This window comes from Otolemur garnettii, unplaced genomic scaffold, assembly GCF_000181295.1.
Source record: "Otolemur garnettii isolate 467f Iridium unplaced genomic scaffold, OtoGar3 scaffold00012, whole genome shotgun sequence".
Taxonomy (NCBI): Eukaryota; Metazoa; Chordata; class Mammalia; order Primates; family Galagidae; genus Otolemur; species Otolemur garnettii.
The window spans coordinates 17,914,147-17,934,992 of record NW_003852407.1 but is presented as its reverse complement, the minus strand read 5'-3'; the positions used below and the strand labels follow the sequence as shown (position 1 = coordinate 17,934,992).

Here is a 20,846-nt window from a genome sequence, read left to right as displayed (position 1 = left end):
TGAGGAACAGCTGGTTGCCCCTTCATCTTCTCCACATGACTTATCCAAACTTTCAGACTTTACTTCTAGGTACTATTTTTCATTTCTTTTATCCATGAGGGACCTCTTTTTCTTACGTATTTCCCCTTGAACTGTGAACTTTGTTCTTGTATAAATGGATTTTGGTCAGTTTTAAAGAGTCCAGAGCCATGAAGAAAAGTTGTTTTTTTTTTTTTTAAAGTTGCAGATAAAGTGACCCATTCATACTTTCCTGTCTCTTTTCTGTGTTCTGGGTGAAATATTTCATAATACAGAGATGAAGCTTGGGAAGAGGTAAGATCTCATAGTAAAAGCAAAGTGCCTCTCAAATAAAAATGAAATTAAAGGTATGTCCCAAATTACTCATCTTAACTAGCCAATTTTCTGTTTAATTTAGGTACTCTGTGAGTGTATATATAAACAAAATACCCATGTTCTAAAATAAAAGTGCTGTTTCATTGATGCCAGATAATCCATTGTCTCTTTTACCTTTAAAGTGGAAGTGTATAACCATTTCTCAAACAGTTAACCACCTGGGTATGTTACCTGAGTCCCCTGTATTGTATGCTGAAGATGATATTTTATATGTTGAAGTGTAAAGTAATTAGTCAAGATGCCCATGAGCAAAACACTTACCCTTGACCCCTGCCAACCAGTGCCCTTCTTGTCCCCTTTTTCTTATTTCTCATTTTCCAGTTTAATTGATTTATTTCTGTTCAGCTGTTTCAGGAACCTGATGAAGCATGGGAGATCAGAGGTGTGCCTAGTGTAAAAGAAATAGCCCTTAATGTTTCCCTCCGCACACACGAGTGAGTCCACGCACACACACGCACACACAAGCAGCATATGGTGTGATTACTCCATCACTCTAAAAGAGAAAGCTTTATTGGTTCTATGGTAGAAGGAGGTTTGTGGTTAGAGGCTGGTAATTGCAGGATATCTTTTTCCTGCTAAATATTGGTTTGCGTTTTCTCATTTCTCCTCTGTTTGAAGAGATGTTTTTTGTGGATACCCAGAGATATTAATATAACTAAATTGGCCAGGCCGGGAAATTAAGTACTTCTAAGAGGAATTTATTTAACTAGATCTTCACTGTGTAAAATCTTCTTCCTGGTCACCTGTGGAGCTTGTGTGTCCAACCCAGTGAAAACCACACTGTTGTGACCCCTTGTAGACATGGTAATGAGGTAATGAGACATGATTCGCAGGGTCTTAAGTTGCCCCCAGATTCATTAACCTGTCCTGCATTTTTCCATTCTGTGGAAGCATGTTTTTACTAATTATTATCTGATTCACCATTCTTCTTTTAAATTTTGGTTTTTGTTTGGTTTTATAAGGGGGGACTCTTCTGAATAAGAACACTTCATTTGACTAATGAAGCAAGTTATAAAATAGAGTAAAAATTTTAGTTCTGTTAGGTATTTTTTATTCACACAAGATTCTACTCTAAATATTGTCAAGATCGTCAATACTTACAATGTTTAGGTTGTCCTGTGAACATTTCTCCGGTAAATTGCCGTTCCTATTATGTCATTGCTAGCATTGCTTTATTTAATTGCTGGCTTTTCCTGGCATCTTATATTCTTTGCATGCTTTCTTTTAATGCAACAAGGAAATTTGCTTAAACCTAAATGTCTGTACTTGTCTTAGAATAAGGAATGTTTTTTAAAGAGGGCAGCTTTCCTTAGCCCAGAGACCAAAAAGTATTAAAGAATCTTCTTTTCAATGAAAGTAATGGAGTCCAGGAAAGATTTAACTGGGGTCAGAAGGATTTCCTGGCATTTCTTTGTCTCCCTCCCCCCCCCAATTTTTGGCATGTATTTTGTTTCTGGATAGATCCAGGATATCTGATATAAACAGTTTCTAATGTAAGTGCTGTGTAATACAAAGCACAGTCCTATCCAAGCATAAGCGTTTTGATTGTGTCATTTGGAGATGTTTTAAAAGTATTATGATATTTCAAAACAAATTTTAGTTAATCACTGTTAAGTTTTCAGATACAAGTTTTACCAGGTATAAGTAATAGTTCTGTATCATTGTTCATTGAAAAAAAAATATTGTAAAAAGCTTTCTGGCTTCATAATTAAGTCTTGATCCTATTTACTGTTTCCGCTCCTGGATCTTACCTGGTGATTAGCATGAAGAAACACACTCAGTAAAGTTTGTGTGACTGAATGATTAATAAATCGACTAGCTTCTTCTAAGACTTAAACTTCTTTTAAAACACTATTGGATTCTAACAGTGACCCACCATTTTATTCCTAATATATCAAGTTTATGTCTTGAGTTAAATTTTTTATTCACAAAAACATTTTTAAGCTTATATGTTAGGATCATTTATACAGGTAGCAACACTGTGATTTGGGGACGTGTGGATTTGTTGTTCAAAAAGTTTAAAGGAAGTCTTTGCAGAGAGAACTGAAATCAATGGGATTGGCCCGAAGATCCTTCCATCCTTATTCTTATAGACCTCTGACCCCTTTTCATGGTAGTTTACTTATTGAGTAGCTCAGCAATTCATAGCCAACATGTCTGTGTTGCACACATCCTGGTCTGCGCTGTGGCTCTGCACCTGCACGGCCTCTGCCATTCTTTATGCCAACATTGTGATTTCTAATTTGCACTTTTAAATTAATATTTTTATTTTCCAGGCGAAACCATAAAACTGTGACTTTCCTCTTAAAATAAGGCCATGAGTAAGGATAGCAAAAGGAAATACATCCATCACTAGTGGCAGCTCCTGCAGTTTCCCGCCAAATTGCACAGGAAGTCCTACAGTTTGGTTCTCAGAGTTCCCCTAATTGACTTTAGAATAATTTAAAAAATCAGGTGTGAAAGTTTATGTTCTCAAATGTAAAACAATTCACTTTTCGACATGCATTTCTGTAAATAGAAAAACAATAGCTTGGCTGACTTCTGCTTTCATGAATTCTTGTTGAAAATCATAATTAAAAGTTAACTTCAAATATTCTTTAGATAAACTAGATTTTTGAGTTGGGTTTTTGTTAAATTTAATAAACATTTACAGACCAACTGCTCGGTGTCTGTCTTTGCGTGTAAGTAAGTGCTAGAGTTCCCGAGCCTGGGGCTGCTGAGACAGACACCAGCACTGATATCACTGGGACTGTCAGAGATTCATTCACACACACTCCAAGGAAGCACGGGGTGGAGAGGAGAAAGTCCATCTGACAGTGGGATCGTTAGGGAAGCTTTGGGGGAACCTGTTCAGTGTTCAGTCTGCCAAGATGAGTTTGCCAGGCAGAGAGAGAGAGAATATTTGAAGTAGAGACAGTCAGAACAAGGGCAACAAACAGCATGCAGATGTGTTCAGGAAACACTGAAGGGCCGTGGGGTTGGCCGGAGCAGAGAAGGTGGGATTGAGGAGGCAGGAAGATGTGAGACGAGAAACAGAGACAAATCACGCTCGCGTTGTGACTTTCCCCGTCCTTGCGTCTTGGGTTATAGGTCAAAGTTAGAATTGTGGGTGTCCTCTGGGACACCTGTCGGCAGATGAGTCATCAGACGTGGAGGGATACCACTCGTGTCTTCTGTCTAGCTCTCACCTTTAACAACATGAGCTCGGACCCACATTTTCTGGTTCGGCAGTGTGTTTAAGTTGAATAGTAAATAAAAAGATAGAGAACTAGGAGACGCTGAGAGCTTGAAATTTACGGTTTTGCAGAAAGAACACAGTCACCAGTTCTCTGGCCTCAAGCTACGTCCTGGTTCCTTACACTCTTCCTCCTCCCTTGGCTCCCAGATCTTCTAAAGAGAATATTTTCAGGGAGGCATCTGGGGATGCTGGTCGTGAAAGCAGAGGTAAATTAGAGGCAGATTTAAAACCCCAAATAGCTTCTCACCATGTTTTTGGCTTGCCCAATTTTGACAGTTAAGCAAAAATATGGATAGAAATAACACTTTTATAAAAGTTCTAGGGAGGACAGGTGATCTCATTTTTGTTTCCTCATCTTCAGTTTGTCCACTTATGAAAAGGGCAGGCGTGCTTGTGAGATTTTGAAGTTTAAAGTCTTCAAAATATCCTCATATCTGATAGCGTAAGTGTTGTGATCATGCTGAGGTACAGTTAGAAAAATACAGCTCCCATTTTGTTCTGAAGGCCAGGAAGCTGTCACTTTCTAAGCTACGTGTCAGTGGTTGATATTTATTGGATAAAACATCTGTCCTAATTTCTTTGGTTTCCTGGCTCCTGTTGTAATTTTACATTCAGGGGATTTAACCTGATACTTGCTATAACATTAATTTTGCTTTGGCTTGTATTTCAGAGGCCAAACTCAGATCCTTAGAAAAATATCCAGGCAACTGTTTAAAATGAGCCCTTCATTATTTATTTATCACATCTCTTATTAAGAAAGCTGCAAGAATAAGTGAAAGCAAAAATCTTGGTTTTGTTAGAATATGAATCTGCATGAACTTGGACAGCCCAACTATGCACTGAATGTGTGTTTTAGATTCTGCCATCCTATGTCATATGCATAGAGAAAGAATGAATAAAAACAAGCAGATCACGTGAAGAAGGTTCACATGTGTCAGTATTTAAAAAATGCAGACAGGCACACTGCTTAGAGCTGAGGGATGGGTTTCTTTCTTGAGATTTTTTCTTAAAAATAAAATGTTTGATCCAAAGGAGCAGTCATTTAGATATTTTATTTTCTATTACATTTGATTTTCTTTAGAGTTCTATAGTTACAGCATTAGAAGTAAATAATTAGGGGAAGATGGTTCAATCTAGAAAGCATTGGGCATCAAGATGAAGTTCCAGAGAGATTAGAGAGAAAAATGAGTCCCTAGTGCAGGGTCACTCACAGTGCTTTATGAAGTGGAGTAAATTGGAGTCTGTGATTAAACAAAGTTGGGTAAAGGAAGATGAATAATTTTGAGAATGAACTTGATGGTATTCCTCAATGCCCTTTGAGCTCCATTGTCCTGCCTTCCCTCTGGAGTTCTGAGCTCTCAATGTAACAGAATCTGGCTTTTGGAAACAACTTATGTAAGTACATGTGAGTCCTTATCAACACAGTGCAACAGTAAATTTACACCAAAATATGTAGCATATATGCTGATACTAAAATAGCCATCCCCGTATCTGACGGTTTCCTAAGTCAGAGAGGAATAGAGAGAATGGTGAGCTACCCAGCCGTTATCCTCAGGAGAGACAGGTGTTTGGGCCTGTACTGCTTCCTGGAGCAGTTAGAAAATAACAGGGACGCAGAGCTTTAATTACATACCCCCTGGCTCAGAGAGTTGTATTTGATCCTGCTGCGTCAAAGTTTATCTTTGAGAAATGTGTGAATGATAGCATTTTCGAAGCAAATTGGTACTACATTTGAATTTAGATGTCCAATATTCAGAAGCATTGCCAGAAGTATTTTTTTCAAAACTTCCTTCATATCCATGGGCTGGGTTTTGTTCTCCTTTGAACCTAACTTATCAGTAAGTGTCCAATTTTATAGGGGACCTGCTACCCTAAGAATGTAGAGGGAGCAAAACGTATTTACCAATGAATGCATACTTTTCTTTGGCTGGTGTTACATTAGACCTGTTCAGTTGGAATCATCCGTCCCATGGACCACCTTTCTGTCACTTTCCAACTGTGTCACACTTCATAGGGACCTCAGGACATTAGGAAAGCTAAGTATATGATCAGTATCCAGAATAGATTTGTCTTTAGAATGTAAACTGATTATTATTCCTACTATTCCTTGGTAAGTAAGCATTGGTGAAGGTTTACAAATTACTCATCATTTTAAGGGGCAAAGCCTAGAAAGCAGAGTTTATGGGAGAAGTGCTATAAAATGTTTCTTAGCTAGAACATGTAGATTGTCTTAAGGAGGAGAAATGTCATAGTGCAGCAAGTAAAAAAAAAAAAAAGTCGCCTGATCTGCAATCCAAAGGTATTTCTTTTTGCTATTTTGACAGTAGTATTTCCTGGGCCTGTCACTCTCAGAACCTGTATGTCTCAATTTTTTCATGTCAGTGGCTGAGTGACTTGCCCCCTCCACACACATTCCTTTGTTAACTTCTCGGTTCAGTATCTCTTTCATCATGCAGCTAAATTACACTTCTTTAGACATGGAATTTTCTGCGTCAGATCTTGACATTTGACGCCAGTTGTTTTAAGTGGACAAATATGGGCTCTGGAGCTAGACTGGGCTGGCCTTAGATCGCAGCCCTGCAGTTTCATTGCCGGTGTGACCAGGCCTGTCGTGTAGCCTGAGCTCAGGTTGTCTCCCTCCACAGAGACAAGAAGGAAATCTGCAAGGATTAAATGAGGTCACGTTTGGGAAGTGCCTGGCATTTAGCTAGCAAGTATGTTATTTTCTTAGACCTTATTTATTGGGCTTTCTGATTGCTTTCTATATTAAAACAAAACTTGATTAGCTCTTTTTTTCCCCCAAATCTCTCCCATGACCCACACGTTCATTTCTCGGCAAGGTCCACTTAAGTCTATCGAAAGCCATTTGAGAATTTTCTATGTCGTGTGTACACATCAATTTGACTCCAGTAATTTTCACCCCTCCACCTTCTTTAAAACTCAGGGCAGAATCCTTCCAAGTTACTATTACTTGAAAAATTTCCTAGCATCAGTGTTAACTGTGTTGCCGTCGGAAGTCATGTTTTGAGGTTTTCTAATAATGTCCTCGAGGCCTTTTCTTCCATGGAGCTTCCTCTTGCCTCCTGCCTTTGACGTGTGCCTCCCTCTGCCACTAATCGTGGTGCTTGTCCACTCAGATTTTCCAAGTAACTCTTTCTCCCTTGGAGTATACAAAAGAGGGCCTGCACACGTACTCCTGTTCAAACCACTCCAGTGCGGAAGTCTCTCAGTTTGAGGGGGACTCGTATGAGGACTCAGAAGTCTGTTAATTTGAGGAGAACTCCAGTTAGAGTCCCAGCTCCGACATAGGTTTTACGGTGCAGAAATTATCTGTGAGCTCTGAGTCATCATCCGTCAGTGAGACGCTGATTTTCCTAAAAAGCAGCCTTTTAGAGTAATATATCTTGCATAGAATAGACAATAGGAAACCCCAACTCTGATGCAAATAGGCAAACTGTATTGTTATCTCTGAAGAATCCCATTATCTTGAAAATAATTACGTTGGCAACAAGCGTCTCAGATTTTAGTTTTCTTCCCCACACTAACTGAGGGAGAAGATGGATGTGTCCCAGGAGGTTCTGATTCTATAGAGGGACGGTTGTTCAGTGGAAGTCGCATAATACCTGTGAGGCTGGATCAGTTTAAAACAGTGTCATTAATTTACATTGTTTCTTCAGAGTGCTGTGCATTGCCCCAATCTCCATAGTCAGAACTCACAACTCTTGAGGCAGATATTATGCTATTTTTATATCCACATAATAGTTCTATAGCATAGAAATTAGCAACGATTAACATATAAGGACATTGAGGCCTAAAACTGATTAAATGGAGCTAAGGGTCTCAGTTATTAAATGATTCCTTCTCCTCAAATCTGGATGCTCTTCGTTTGCCAAGCTATTTTGCTTTATTTTAGGTATCCATTTTCAGTTGGAGAAATGTTCCAAGTGAGTAATTACAGTGGATATAAAAAAAGGAATTCAAATCAGTAATATCATTATCTCTCTCCATTTCTAGTTTGTTCAAAGCAGGTGACTGATGAAGCATCTTCCACTCGAGATTCCAGCCTTACTAACCCAGCAGTGCAAAGCAAGCTCGTGTCTTCCTTTCAGCAACACACCAAAAAGGCTCTTAAACAGGTGAGGTTTGGGCATTTGTGTTTTGTCCTTCAGTTCTACCTACTTAGAGTAATGTGTGTTCTTCTGATCAAGCAAATTAAAGAAGAACTTAGCAATCAGGAAGCAATGGAGATATCCTGAATTCAATTCACATCCAGAATATTAAATTCAATTGTTTTCATCTGTGTTTAAAATTAGGAGCAGTTTGACGTAAAGTAGAAAACACATGCCTGGGAACGTACATTAACTGGTATGAAGGTGTGTGTGTGTGTGTGTGTGTGTGATCTGTCAGGTCACAGTAGATATCTGAACCTGATCTATGCAAAAATGCACAGTATATTTTAAAAATTATGTATTTATGGTTTTATTGTGTTTATCTGATAGTTGATGGAAAATTTAATGACAATTTCATACTTTAGAATAATAGTGAGCATAGGTTACGGACATTGAGAATAGCAGTTCTCAACCTGTGGGTCACGACCCCTTTATAACAATGAAAATACATCCTGCATATCAGATATTTACATTACGATTCATAACAGTAGCAAAATGACAGTTATGAAGTAGCAACAAAAATACTTTTATGGTTGGGGGTCACCACAACATGAGGAATGGTATCAAAGGGTCGTGACATTAGGGAGGTTGAGAACCACTGATCTAGCATGTCCTTCAGTGAGTGTTGTTTGGTGTTGAATGACACCTTTGCAGTACCGTCCTATGTCACATAATCAGCACCGATCTGTGTGGCTGTGCACTGAGATAGTGGTGAGAAGTAATACGGTTATAAGGTTGGACTTTGCTGTGGACATCCCCTGGTCGAATCCTTTGTACTTACTGTGCTATTCTGGGCCGAGCCGTTTCTCCTCTGTGAATCTCAAATTCCTCATCTAGAAAACATGAGAAATAATAGGAAGTTGCATGTGGGATTGATCTGAGAATCACCTGAGAGGGAGACAGTGGCAGCTCATGGTATCATGGGGGTCAGGCTCATAATAAACACTCAATAAGTAAACTATAGCTACTGCTGCCAGACCAGCAACTGCTGCATTGTGAAGAGAAGAATGGGAGGAGACAGCATGGTCAGATGGAGCTGTTGCATCAGTAAGTGGAAGGCTCTCAGACTTAACTCTGAATTCGTAATTTTGCCTGGTTTAGCTGCTTTCCTCTAGATGACCCCTACTTGGCCTGGTGATAGAGGTTAGGTAATGTATTTATAACAGGAAAAGAGAAACTATGTTTTCAAAAATAGAGTTTAAAGTCTTACCAACCACGACAACTTCTTAATATTCACATTTAATCTTTTCAACTTAGACTATCTCTACCTACCATCTCCTCTGCTGTCTCAAACAAGGAATCATAGGAAATTTAGCATTTTTATATGAAGTTAAATTGCCTTTCTGTCCTATGTTAATTATGGAAATTGTAGCATATCTATTCTTTGGTATTATAGTTCACGTCATAACAGTATTTCATTCTGTACAGATCAAATAATCCTGGGAGAGACTGCCCTTCCTATTGTTGCTTTTGTGTAATGTTTTAGACCAGGGAACAAAATTGAACTCATTGTTGACGTTCTTTTTTAATTGAGAAATTAAAAAATGGATGTAGGTAGGGAAACCTGGGCAAGGGCTCATTCAGGCAGCAAAAAAAGATGTCGGTAATAAAGACTGACCAGGATAGCACAAAAGATACAAACTGGACACGGGGAGCTGTGGCATTTAAGAAACACAGCTGGGATCATAAAGGGAACTCACACTTCTGAGGCTCAGTGACCTGGAAAGTGGGCACCCTGTGAAATCTTCCTATAGAGAAATGGACAGAGAAAGACCCAAGTGTCTGTATTTTTATGGCTCATCATTTTTTACTCTTTTCATTTTGGTTTCATGTTATTCGAGCATTTTTTTACCATTACGAAAACATGACACAACCTTAAGTAAGTGCTCTTTTTGTGCATTTTTGTTTTTGTGGAGCATGTGTTTGTGGGAAGTGCCACCTGCTTGCTTAGGGTCTAAGCCTTGTTATAAAAAAAACCTGCCCTGTACGTGCCTTAGTGTCCAGAAAGCATTATTTATTCATTTCCTAAAAATTCTATTTTATAAACATGTAGCACATTACTTACTAGGAGTATATGGCTCAATATATAGCAGATATGCTAATGTTTGATTAATAATCAGATTCATATTGGAAATACATTAGATGAAATGCTGTTCTTGCAGAATTTTTCCCAGATTCCTTATAATTGCTGAGTTTCATAAAGACAGCATTTCAAAAATGGACAGAACACACAGCATTTTAAATTGTAGCAAGCTCAGCATTTCTGCAGCTTTATTTTCTTCTCTTGAATGGCCATAACTGTGTGGGTTCTTTGTTAAGGGTAATTTTTATCTATGTGTGTGTATTCTGTGTTTGCAAATATATGTTTTCTGTGTGTGTATGTACACACAAGTCACAAACATACAAACCTAGGGCCAGCTGCATAACCTTAGACATAATTGCATCAGCTAATGTTTACCTTTTATCTGCTCTGCTCTGTATTTTATATGCACCGTACCACTTAATCCTCATGCATATTCTTTGAAGTATAGACTCATAACCACATTTCTCGAATGAAGTTACTAAGGCCCAGAGTAATGAGATAGCGTGCTTTGTCATCATCACTCACCCAGTGAGTTCATCTTTGAGATGACATTTGAATCTGGGAACATGGTTTTAGATTCTACCCTCTTAACTAATACTGCCTTTCTGCATGTAGCATGGAACTGGATAAATTATTTTTTGACATTATCCAAGGGAATTTATATACTCGTAAATTATTTTGGATAGCATAACGAAAGGACTGTAGCATAGTTACTAAGACTACCATTTCCAAATACGGACAGATTATGTTCAGTACCAGTCCACTGGATGGCTGATGTATTAGAAATACCCTCTAATTAGATAAGGCCTTACTAGTCCAAGTATACATTGGCCAGCATAGATTCTAAGGAATAAGAAAGTGAAAAAACAAAATCAAAACCCCCAAAGCTCAACAGTTTAATGATCATAAGTAGAGTGAAAAATGATCATTTAAAATATACCCCCTTGCAAAACAGGCTAGACATAATTTCCCAGGTCTGAAGCCTTCCACTGTCGACCTGCACTCTCAGGGTGCTCCACAGAGTGGTTTTGACCCACAGCACTGTTGACTGCAGTGTAGTTCGCGGCTGGACAGTATGGCAGCTATAAGAATACTCGTTAGCTTTTGACATAGATTATTTCCATGGCTCCCAAATATTTGGGACCCTTTTACTCTCTGATCATCAAAACATTACTAACATCCTATGTTGGGCATAATTGCATGAATAATATATTGTTTCAGTAGGGTTTTTCCTGAATAAGCATACTCAGACTCCTCTGAAAAGCAGCAGATCGCTGATGATTACCTTATTCCTTGTCTTCCTCTTGCCTTGATATTTTAGTCATCATGATTTTAAAAGGTGCGAAATGATTAGATTTTGAATTTTTAAGAAGGATAAGTTGTTGATTTTGGAAGTTTTAAACACCAGCAGAAAACAAAAGATTAAAGAAGGATGCATTGACACTGTGACAGCAGGTAACAGGGTGATGTTATGTCGTGTTCCTGTTGATTTGACTCTCTTCATGATTTGGGGGTAGAATTTGTTCAGAGAGTTCCAGATCCTTTTCTTTTCATTATGGCAAAGCAGACATATTCTTAAAATTTTGTTTTAGCTTCACATGATTGACCAATACTGTGAAATCCCAAAGGTTATATTACATGAAAGCAGTTTCTGAACACGAGCGTTGACATCTCGTGAGCTAATAACAATGCATGTTGCTCTTGCCTGATGTAGCCAGCTGTTTCCTGTATGTGTATTTCTAATTATTTAAGTTTTAGCATTCACAGCATGTGATATTTTAAGACTTTCATTCGAAGACTTACTGCATTCAGTGCATTCGTAAGTTACATTGTTGGTATTATTTCTCTATTGAAGTAAAGTGGGCATTATGTGCTTAAAATTCCTAGTTAACACAAAGGCCTCTGATTTTAAGTTTTATTTTTTTCATTACAGTAGTAATGAGAACCAATCCATATTTTTAGAATTATCGGAGAAGCTTTCTGTCTAAAAAAATGAAATGTTTATCTAAAGGGTTTTTTTTTTTTCTTTTTACAAGAAAATAGTGCAATATGTCTCCGGAGAAAAGCACGCTCCGTCAGCATCTCTTGATTTCTTTCCTTTCACTTAAAGTCAGAATTGAATTGATGTGAGTGTGATGGGATCTTTCCTTTTCCTAGACTGGTTTAGTTCTATTATGTTTGTTTCCTTTAAAAAATAGCCCCATTTCTAGGTTGAAGTCTGTAAGTGTCTTACATATTGAGTAGTGTCTGGAAATATTGAACTTGGTGAGTCCAACTGTACCACTCCTTACTACCTCAGAGATGTGCAGTTGTGCTCTGTGTAGTTTGGGCAGGGAAACGTTATGCATGGGGCCAGCTTGAGGGGCACTCCTCCATAATAGACTAGATTACACTCTAGTCTGCTTGTTTCTGTAGGTCTGATAGCGCTTCTTTCTGAATTTGAAATTACAAGACTTAAGGTTGGTCTATGAGGTAGTCCATTAGTATTCTACTAATGGCTTGAGACAGCTAGAGGTGCCTTATTGATATTATCCCCGTAACATGAATTTAGACTAACATAGTAAGACTGATTAGATAATATCAGTGTCAAAACAAAGACTAATCAACTGGCTAATTAGACTGGGGTGCAACATAGAAAAATCAGCACCCTCCAAGTTGTCACAACAAAAAAGAAAATCCCCTCTTTCAGGGTCCAGAACACACTCTCCACAGCTATCTAAAGTAGCTTCTGTAAACCTATTATCTGAACATATTTCACAAACTTCTTATATTTTCCAGGCTCTGAAATATATAAATTCAATAATTATAATTAAAAATAATTTCTATTATATGTGTAATGACATAAAATAATAATTTTCTTAGCATCTTAGTAAAACCTCAAAGCAATATGATGTAAGTATACTCGGCTTTGAAGGGACATGCTAGACACAGACACAGGTCTTACTGAAAAAGAGACCAGGGTCGTGCCTGTGGCTCAAGGAGTAGGATGCTGGCCCCATATACTGGAGGTGGCGGTTCAAACCCAGCCCCGGCCAAAAACTATAAAAAAACAGAAAGAGAGAGATCAGATGGTCCACTAATCATCCCCCAAAAGATATATAAAATGTAAGATTCATTATAAGTGAATCATTACAAAAGTTTGGAGAGACACAAAAATCAAGAAACATAAAATCCATCTGGACAAAATCAAATGACACCGATCCAGGAGCACTGATAAGCCGAGCGAGTTTGCACAGATGAGTCTGGAGGGACGCTGTTGATTGTGTTTCTTGGAAATGAAATAATGGACCATAATACAGTCTGTTGAAAACCTTCATAGTGAACCATGTATACACATATATGCCCATATTATATTCATTATATATATATACCGAACTTGGTATTCTTATATTTTGAAGAATCATAAGAATGAGAATTTTGAAGGTAGAGGGATGACCATCAAGTCAGAAGAAATACAGTCATCAAGCTACACTTCATACAGTGGGACAAGGGTGCTGAGTATACTGTGGCCTGAATAGGTGCTGTACTGTTAGCCACAGGTGGTGAGGCTTGTAAAGACCTTGCCCAGGGAAGCTGCCTGCTTGACTGAGAGTCTAGGTATGTGGGTCTTATGCTGAGGGGAAGCCCAGAGGTCAGCCATAGGGCATGTTAGGGCAGAAGGCAGATTCAAAGGTCTCTCCTCTCTGACCTCTGAAGTATTGAGTAATGGACGCCGTAAAGATGATAGTTGATCTGCTGCCTCCCTGAAGGTTACGATGCCAGATTATGACAACACTGCTTCAGACAACTCGTCCTATTCATCTCAGTCCTAATCCCGGGGAGCCCAAAGAAAGAGGGAAGAAATGAAGGAAGAGTACAATGAAGAATCCCTTCTCCAACGAAGTTTCTGACCTGAGGCATAAGCCTGGCCTGAAAATGAGATTACAGATGCTCAAATGTGCCCCGGGCAGCTGTGCATTTCACATCAAACATCCAAAACAGAGAAGGGGAGATTGGTCAGAGCATATATCAGTATATCAGTATTACGTTAGAAGAACAAACCTATTTACTGATTGTCCTCTGCTGACTTCTGCCTTTTAAATAAAACACTTATATATTTTAAAGAGAGCTAAATGAGGAGCTTTGTCTGTCTTCAATAAACTTATTTTTGTGAGTCTTTATTTTCGGTCAGTACGTGTTTACTGAGCACCTCGTGTATTCCAGGCCCTCTTCTAGGCATCGAGAGGGGGTTTATCAAGGAATAAAAACCACAAAGCCCTGTGTTTATAGAGCTTACTTGGGAAAGAGAGGAGATAATGACATTGTACAGTCTGCTAGAAGGCAAATAGGTCTATTTAAGAAAAGCAGAGTGGAGAATACACTGGGGAAAGTAACCCAATGGTCTCCTCATTCGAGACCCCTAATGGGCGGGTGCTTTCATAGGTAGTATGAACCCTATATGGATGGACTGTGTTTTTTCTATGCATGTATATGTATGATAAAGTCTAATTTAGAAATAAGGCATGGTAAGAGATTAACACTACATAATGATAAAATAGAACAATTAGAACACTGTAATAAAAGTTATCTGGATATGGTCTCTCTCTTTTTCTCTCAAGATATCTAAATAATTTCGGACTGTGGGTAAGAGAAGCTATGGAAACCAAACCACAGATCAAGGGGGCACCACTGTGTCTGAGCGAAGACCTTCACCTGCCTGAAGGAAGTGTCTCCACCAGCTATTGCCAGGGCAGGGTGTGTGTGGAGTGTTGAAGAGATAGCTCAAAATATCGGGATCCAGATTCCTGTCTGAGGGCACCGTGCGTTTCCTGCGCTGAAGCTTTGTAAATATTAGCTTAACTAGCAAGGACAGGCAAATGGCAATTACTGGTTGGAAGACATCTGCGGTTCATCTTTGCTGACTCTTCACATCTCATGGGCCTAGGGGCGACAGCGGGAGAGCTTGGGGTGGTAGCTGCCTTTGCGTTAAACCTGAATCCCCTGTTCCTTATGAACCCTTAACAACCACTTGGGGACATTCTCTGGCATTCTTGTAAACTCCTCAGTCCTCTCATCCAGCCCCACTGGCCTTCTTTACTTTCTCAGAACCACCACAGGTCCCTGAGCCGGAGACCTTGCTGCTGGCGTTGTTACTTCCTGTGGAGCTGACAGTTTCCAGGCAGCTCGTTTCTTGTTGTCATTTAGGGCCGGTCGTCTTGGTGCCTTCAGAAAGGGGCCTCGGCTCAGGTCCCACACGAGCTTGGTCCCTCCCCACCCAGTTACTCTGCCTCATCTTATGAGGACAATTATGTTCATTTTATTTATTTCCTTGTTAGTCCCTCACAAAAATGTAGATTCGTGTCATATTCTCTGCTGTGGACCAGCAGTGCCTGTCCCCCAGTGTAACGGAGTAAGTTCTCAGAGATGCGTTTGTTGTAAAATGTATAAATTACATAAATATAAAATGTGACATTTATCAAGTATTTACAATGTGCTGTAAACCAGGTTAAAATATTATTCTGCAGATTTTCTCTTTCAGGCTTCTTGCCAGCATGATCTTCTCTGTTGAACAGGGACACGTGGCATCTTTCTGTGACTCTGCCATCCCTTAACTGATGATTACACCTCGCCATTATTAACACGGCTCTGCAGCAGCCCAGTTCCTCTGCAGCCTAACACGTCAGAAGAGAGATTTTAATGTAATATGGGGGCAGTGGTTGAACTTACTTACCTGCCTGGTGGCAGGGGAGGCATGCTGTTTAGTCGCCCTCCAGGATGGGTGCTCTCGTGCTGAATTTGTCCCACAGTCTTCTTTTCTTTGTCTGGCACATTGTTTAAAACCAGAAAGACTCTCCTACGAGTCTAGTTTTGAGGCTTCTCTGGAGAAGCAGTTGACCCTCCAGTGGGGTCTGTGTGTTTCTGCACAGCACGGTCTCCCCTGTTAATGTTTCACCCCCAGCCAGCCTGAAGAATTAGAGGTACGTAACTCCCTCCTCACAAGATTGAAGAGCTAGCCCTCGTGCCTGCTGGGTGCACTCACCACCACAGGAGACCAGGGGTCCCCTACAGCCTGCCTCCCCACAGCAGGGCCAGAGTTCTTTTGTTTATTGTCACCCCACCTACTGTGTTTCCCCGAAAATAAGACACTGTCTTATGTTTATTTTTTCTCAAGAAGACACACTAGGGCTTATTTTCAGGGGATGCCTTATTTTTATTAAGTATAATACAACAGTCTACATTTATTCAGATACAGTTAAGTCATCTTCTTCTGGAAACTGACAGGGGCACCCGACCTTGTTGGTGGGGCTGGCGCCAGTGATATGTGAACTCCTTTCCCCTAGCCGTTAGCATGTGTGCAAGAGGATGCCTGTGACCGCGGTTACCATGTGCTCACCTGCGCAAGTGCCAATGGCTCGGAGAAAGGAGCTGTGGCAGATAAAGGGTATACTAGTCTTCCTTACTGCTCCGCACCCAAATGCAGAGCGTGGCTAGCCACACCCATCACTAGGTCTTATTATTGGGGTAGGGCTTATATTTAACAAATCTATAGAAATCCTGCTAGGGCTTATTTTTTGGATAGGTCTTATTTTCAGGGAAACAGAGTATCCCAAGCATCTCAATGGAGTCAGCATTGTTTTTTCTGCATCAACATTCTGATCTGCTTTCAGGGTATCCCCAGTGTTCAAAGTCAAATAAATCGTACTTTTTGGAAAGTGCATTGGAATTTTCAAGGCAGCACAGATACAGTCTGAGGTACCTGTGGATCTAGGAAGGAAAATAAGGATGCCTCTTTTACCGTTCAAAGAACTGAACTTTGATATGCCTGAATTTGTCTAGCTGTCTATTGTTTTACCTCTGTTACTAGTATCATGGTAAACAATGACTTTCCATTTTTTCCTTGTTTGCTCCTAGAAATGTTATTTGGAGACAACTCTGATGCTTATGTTTCAGAAGTAAAACAAAAACAATGATAAAAAATTCACTTAAAACAATTTTCCTTAATACCACGCGCATTTAGTGTTTATCACCTAAAGGCACCCAGTATGGGGAGTCAGCACATGTAGAAATACCGTACTGAGAAATCCACACATTTTTCTGAGTAGGAAATAAATAATCATAAAAAAAAGTCTTGCAAATGGGCTCAATATTGGCTTTCTATTTCCTTTCCGCAATGCCACCTCAATTCTTTAAAATTCAAATCTGTTGTGGATTTTTATTCTTACATTATTTTATCCTAGTTTCTTTCTGTCCAATTACCAATTTTTCTAAAGTAGAGTCTTTCAGCTCTAGAAATGGAGGTTAACATTTTGGTTACATTGCTATTTAACCACAAGTGCTCTAAAAGGCATGCCAGTTTTAACTTTATGATTTCAGCTTGTAGGCCTCTGGTTTATGTTTTTATTTTTTTCCTTAACCAATGTTTTTTAAAATAACCTTGCTAGCCAAACTCTCTCTTTCACACACACACACACACACACACACACACACACAATGACTGCTTTTTAAATGTGTAATATTTATCCAAGAGAAGTAGTTGAAATCTGTGCTGTAAGGCTCTTATATATGGATCACTCTTTGTACAGGCTTTATTGTTTGTGGAGTCTTAACTAGTAGGCAGAGATGGCCTTAATTGTAATTTAAAGCACTGTGTTGCTTCATTCTATTTTATTATGGGGTTAATAGATGAATGTCTATAAAATTGCATTTAAGCTCTTATTAAATACAGGGTAGCCATAAAGTTTGTGTTCAATTTTAAATGGCATACTATTTTGAATTGCACACAAACTTTATGGCCACTTCGTATATTTTGACAGCAGATGAAAGGTAAAAAGGATCTTGTTGATCTTTGTATCTCTTGCTTTCCCCCCTTTGTGCCTAGACAGTACTTTACAAAAGTTCAGTAAATGAAAGAATCGAAGGGCAAATGTCTGGTGTTATCATTAGCAACCATATCTTTTGAAATAGATTTCCCAAGGCTTTATTTTCTCATCTCTCTTTAAAGCTTATCTGAATCTTCCTTCTTTCCATTAAATGGTATTTAATTTTTTGCTTCTATAATTATTTGATTGCTAAACCTATGGTCAACAGACTGGGAGTTCAGCTAATAACCTGTGCAAATAGTAGGACATTGTTTTTTTGACAGCCAGCGGAAAGATAGTCAAATGCCTTATTTCAGGACGTTCTGACAACTCTTGGTTGAAGAACATTAATCAAGTAACTGGGATGTTGTAAAATTGGTAGAAATTACACCGAAACCAGGAGTAAAAAGGTTTGAGGCTGTCTGAAACCAGCCTTTTAACCTTTTTTGAGGAGTTTTAACATTCCCGTGACTGTGAATTTAATGGCTCTTCAGTTTTGGTCTGCTTAAGATCCTTTTTATTACAGGTAATTTTCTGCATAAAGCAATCAGCTAGATAAGCTGTATTTCAAGAATTTTAAACGTCTTTTATTATATTATCATCACCGTGGTCGATTCATTTGTGAAACGCAAAGCACTCCCATTTGGAGAGATTTATTCTCATAGCAATTTTTTCCTGGATTTGGCAGAACCCCGTGATGTTCGTGTTCTGAAGGTTAATGCCCAAAGTCAAGCAGACAGAAGCCAAGTGCTGCAAGGTTTCCAAGATTAGGACTGATTCCCTTCACAGAAATAAATGATTCCTGCCATGTTCAGTGATTTTGTGCAGTGCTCCCCATGGCTGAGTGAGCGCATCGGGACTGTAGTCCTTACATGCTACACATACTGATGACACTCAGGGTTAACTTGATTGACTGAGCAGTACACTGGAGAGGACGCACCTGCGGGAGAAGTGCAGACACATATATTTTTATCCTGGTTTTGAAACATTTATTTTACATTCGTTTTACGTGGGAGTCATGGTTTCAAACTCCATGGGCTCTCGAGCCACATTGCTAAGGTAGAGCAAACCGTTAATCGCTGCTTTGTTGGTAGCATTCGACTACAAATGCTCTCAGATTTATACCCTTTGCCAAAGCCTGATTTTATGCTTTTGAGGGAAAATGACAGGAAGGTAACAATTAAGAGTCCTGAGAAATTATGGGTTCTGTAGAATTTAAATCTCTTTAGAGGTTCTGTCTAGTCATGGGCAAATGAATCATATAATTCAATTACGATCATTTTGGCTATATTTTTATGTTATATTATCATGTTTTGTAGGCTTTGAGGCAGCAGCAGAAAAGAAGAAATGGCGTCTCCATGATGGTAAACAAGACTGTTCCTCGTGTGGTTTTGACACCATTAAAGGTGTCTGATGAGCAGTCGGACTCGCCTTCAGGTAAAGAGCTGAAATATTGTCTGCTTGGCCAGTTTCCTCCGGGAGGAGACTTCCTCACTCAGAAAGAGGTCAGGAGCTTTTTTTTCCTGAAACCGAATAATATTTCCAGTTGAGGTTTGGTTGAACTTTTTTTTTTTTTTTTTTAGACTTTGCTGCTTTCAGTGATTTAAAAACAGACTATTTACCAATTTTCTTTCTTTTCTTTTTTTTTTTTTAAAGGCTCTAGCTCTCTCATCATCATCAAATAACTCCATTTACTCATGTCAATAGGTGTTAGCAGATGTGCACGGACACCAGGTGGATTTTTGTTGTTGTCGCTTTGGTTTTGCTCATCGTGGACCACGCGCTCATGCCGCTGGATAACACCAGCAAGAGGAGTTCTTCCCTGAGTGTGAATTTTTTTTTTTGTTTGTTCAGTTTTGTGCTGCAAAATCAGGAATGCTTTATTTAGTTTTTGAGTTCTGGCAGCATTCTTCTCATCTCGGTGCAGCTCCTGTCTTTTCTCCTAATTGACCTTCTGTCTCCTCATCAGCCAGGTCCACTGTGCTCACTGTAATGTCTGCATTGTTTTTCCTACTTCCACATACACTTCTTTATAAAGGTCTGATCTCTCCCTCTCTTCAAGATTATACCTTCTTCGTCTTTCTCTCTCTGTTTTGTATAGTTGCAAAATGACTTAGTGTTGCTCAAGCTTATTCTTCTAGTTTTACAAAAGACCTGACTCTGTTTCTTTTAAGAGCTATCAGATCAGGGAACATGTTTTTGACTCCACTATGAGGCCATCTGTTCTTGCTTTTTGTTCTGTTTGATTGATTTATTGGGCTTCTCTTTTTATATCCAGTAGGGGAATCAGATTGTGGCCAAAGGTAGCGTATTAACTCTTAGAAAAAGAGATTCTATCTACAGTTCTCAAAACAATTTTAGATTTTTCTTTTTGAGGACAGCTAGCAGAGAGCGTAAGATAATGACATAATAACTATTTCCTTTTTTAGGATCCGAATCTAAAAATGGTGAAGCAGACAGTTCAGATAAAGAAATGAAACATGGGCAAAAATCTCCCACTGGAAAACAAACAAGTCAGCACTTAAAGCGATTAAAAAAGTCGGGTTTAGGTGAGTGTTTAATAGACTATGACGTTCTACATTTTAGAGATTTATGTCTTTTCAAATAAATTATGAAAAATTCTCAGCAATTGCTTTCAGTGATTAAATGAGGAAGTCAAAATATTCTTCCATTTATCTAGACTGAGAAAGGTTCCTAATAAGGAAACTTTATAGTTACAATTGAATGGTCTTAAGCTTATTGCTAAATTTGTTAATGATATTATTGGATAAAGCGGTGGATGAAGATAAGAGGGTTAAAATGATATATGTGCTCACATAATGATCTTCCCTGATATGGTTCTAGCTGACGTGTAGCGTTTTATTTATGCAACTTTGTTTCACTTTATTGCAATATATTGTGTTGGGGGGAAAATGCAACATTCATAAAGGGTTCCTTGAACTGGAGTCTGCTGCGGTAAAAGAGCTCTGCCTTCTTGTCTGTGCTGCTTGAATTAGTAGTGCCCGTCTGAAAAATAGTGTAAAGTTGCCGAGAAATGTGGGGGACACAGTCGATGGGTCTTGCGAGTCAGTCAGGTTTTCTTCTGTGTCTCAGGACTTCCTTCCTAATAACGTTCAGTCAGTAAC

General features: G+C 39.0%; 1 protein-coding gene across 1 annotated transcript in view; it reads left to right on the top strand.

Annotated features, from left to right (window-relative positions):
• The window catches only part of ASXL3 (additional sex combs like 3, transcriptional regulator), a 101,464-nt gene that overhangs the window by 11,602 nt on the left and 69,016 nt on the right, over positions 1 to 20,846 (top strand). Inside the window, exons 3-5 of the mRNA XM_023510248.1 lie at positions 7,646 to 7,767; positions 19,041 to 19,158; positions 20,151 to 20,270. Coding sequence (XP_023366016.1) covers positions 7,646 to 7,767; positions 19,041 to 19,158; positions 20,151 to 20,270 — 360 coding nt within the window. The remainder of the gene's footprint in view (positions 1 to 7,645; positions 7,768 to 19,040; positions 19,159 to 20,150; positions 20,271 to 20,846) is intronic.